The sequence below is a fragment of the Acanthisitta chloris genome, unplaced genomic scaffold (genome assembly GCF_000695815.1).
Source record: "Acanthisitta chloris isolate BGI_N310 unplaced genomic scaffold, ASM69581v1 scaffold38487, whole genome shotgun sequence".
Classification (NCBI taxonomy): domain Eukaryota; kingdom Metazoa; phylum Chordata; class Aves; order Passeriformes; family Acanthisittidae; genus Acanthisitta; species Acanthisitta chloris.
In genome coordinates this window covers 1-2011 of record NW_008683874.1, presented here as the reverse complement: position 1 = coordinate 2011, position 2011 = coordinate 1, and the positions used below count along the sequence as shown (strand labels likewise).

General features: G+C 55.2%; 1 protein-coding gene across 1 annotated transcript; it reads left to right on the top strand.

Moving 5' to 3' along the window:
• The first annotated feature begins 125 nt into the window (after window positions 1–125).
• LOC103806402 (C-type natriuretic peptide 2-like) lies at window positions 126–1905 on the top strand. Its single transcript, XM_009079090.1, has 2 exons — window positions 126–224; window positions 1633–1905. The coding sequence occupies exons 1-2, from the start codon at window positions 126–128 to the stop codon at window positions 1903–1905; spliced, it is 372 nt and encodes a 123-aa protein (XP_009077338.1).
• The last annotated feature ends 106 nt before the right edge of the window (window positions 1906–2011 follow it).

The window sequence follows — 2011 nt, the reverse complement described above, 5'->3', positions numbered from 1 at the left end:
GGGAGCCGGGGGCCAGGCGCCTGGCAGGACCAAAGCTATAAAGGCAGAGAGGGGCTAGGGACTGCATCCAACACAGATGCTCTGGGTCCTGTCTCACCTTCCACAAGCCCCGGGATAAGAAAAAGATGCTGGGGCTCCAATCATGGCCGTGCTCATTTTTCCTCCTCTTGGTTCTGCTCTCTGCCAATGTTCACACTGTCTCTTTACCAGGACAGAGGCTACAGGTAAGAGGGGCTGGGACATAGTTGAGGGAGGTTTCAGGAGTGGAGAGACAATCAGGTTGTGCCTGATCCTGGAATGAGTGGTGGTTCTAAATTCCAACCACTGGAGGCTGCTGTCTATTCTCGCTGCTCCCTCCCCTTCAATGCAGCAGCCTCAGCTCTAGGGTGACTTTATTTTTATGACCCAGCTCCTAAGGAGCACCAGATTTCAAGACAGGAGACAGACAAAAGCTTTTTAGTGCTCTGCAGAGGCTTTTAATAGTAAAGGGCCCTAAGCCTGCTCTGTGTCAGCCAGCACCCTCCAGAAATTACAGTTGCATCTCTCATCATGTTCAATGCCTGGTTCTGATGTTTCAGAGGGAAGATGCATCCTGTTAGCCCAGGATTTTTTGATCCTAAGCTCAGTACTACCTCCCAGGACGACCTCTTTAAGGTCAAGAGCCCCTGTCAGCATGCCAGCTAAGGGCTTCTTGCGTAAATCATTTATCCTCAGCAATTGCAGCGATAATATTTTTGGCTTTCAAATCTACCCAGCTCCCTCTTACCTAAACTCTAACCTGAGCCCCAACACCTTGCCTTCACATCAGCCTGGGAAAGCTACAGAGAAAGAGTCAGGACATGAACTAAAATCATGAGACTGATCCTGCTATGACTCACCGCTTTCACTCCTCACTGAAGATGTCTGTGTCCGCTTCAGTTAACTCACTACCGCAGAGTTGCACAAAGGCATCTTCAGCCTTAGCTCAGCATCCATGTGAGAGACAGATATGGAACAGCTACTGCAGGCTGCTCCCCTGGGCAGCCATGCCATGCCTCCACTGCACCCGATGCACCCCCAACTCTTGTCTCCCTATAGCTGGAGGCTCCCAGGAGTGCTGGGGGTGTACAGTCAGCACAGATAACCTAGAGGCAGACGGGGAGTCCCCCTTCCTCACACCAGCTCTGCTCCTGCCCCTCCCTCATCTTTACCAGCAGGTATTTGAGACAGGCCCATCCTTTCCATCAGTCCTCTGGGAAAAAAAAATGCCACGCAGCAGCCTGTGCACACAGAGGTGCTTAGCCTCTGCAAAAGGAGCAAGGACCAAAGCCTGTTCCCTCCCAAGTCTGGGGCAGGGGGGCATGCACAGTTTGACAAGAGCAGGGCAATGTGCACACAGGCAGAGGACCACAGCAGCTGCCTGCCTGCTGTTTTGGACAGCAAAGCCATTTTGGACAGCAGGAGCTCCTGGTCTAGCCCTTCCCTGTGTCTGGGTGCAATGCCACAGGCACAGTGCTGTGCGCAGGCATCACTTTATGTCCTGCCTGAGCCCTAAGGAGGGTGTGAGCAGTGAGGTACAAGGGGGGACGAGGTTTACAGCCAGAAGCACAGGGATCTCTGCTCTCACCCCCCTCCCCTCTCTGTCTATCCCAGATGCTCCTTTCCCAGTTGCTGCCCCTGGAGCCCGAGTCCACGCTGGCCGAAGAGGACACGAAGGAGGGATCCAGCTTCGGCCCTCAGCTGCTCTCCTCCACCCTCCCCTTCCTTCCATCTGGGGCTAGAGCTGCCCGTCCCTCTCTCTGGCGCAAGATCCTCGCCAGTCGCAAGCGGGCACTGCCTGCAGATTGGGCCTGGAAGGCCGTGCCCAGAGGCTGCTTCGGGCTGAAACTGGACCGGATCGGGGCCTTCAGTGGTTTGGGGTGTTAGCTTTGGAGGGTCTCCAAGGTGAGAGGGCAGCACTGAGGGCTCAAACAAGCGGGCAGGAAGACGTTCGGGGGAGAGCCGAGAGCACAGAGAGCAGGGGACGGGGGCA

What these genes read in the sequence shown, in the direction of transcription:
- LOC103806402 (XM_009079090.1), top strand. Translation starts at nt 126, where the DNA reads ATGCTGGGGCTCCAATCATGGCCGTGCTCATTTTTCCTCCTCTTGGTT. An exon ending in TACCAGGACAGAGGCTACAG is followed by an intron (nt 225 to 1,632) that starts GTAAGAGGGGCT and finishes TGTCTATCCCAG; the next exon opens with ATGCTCCTTTCCCAGTTGCT.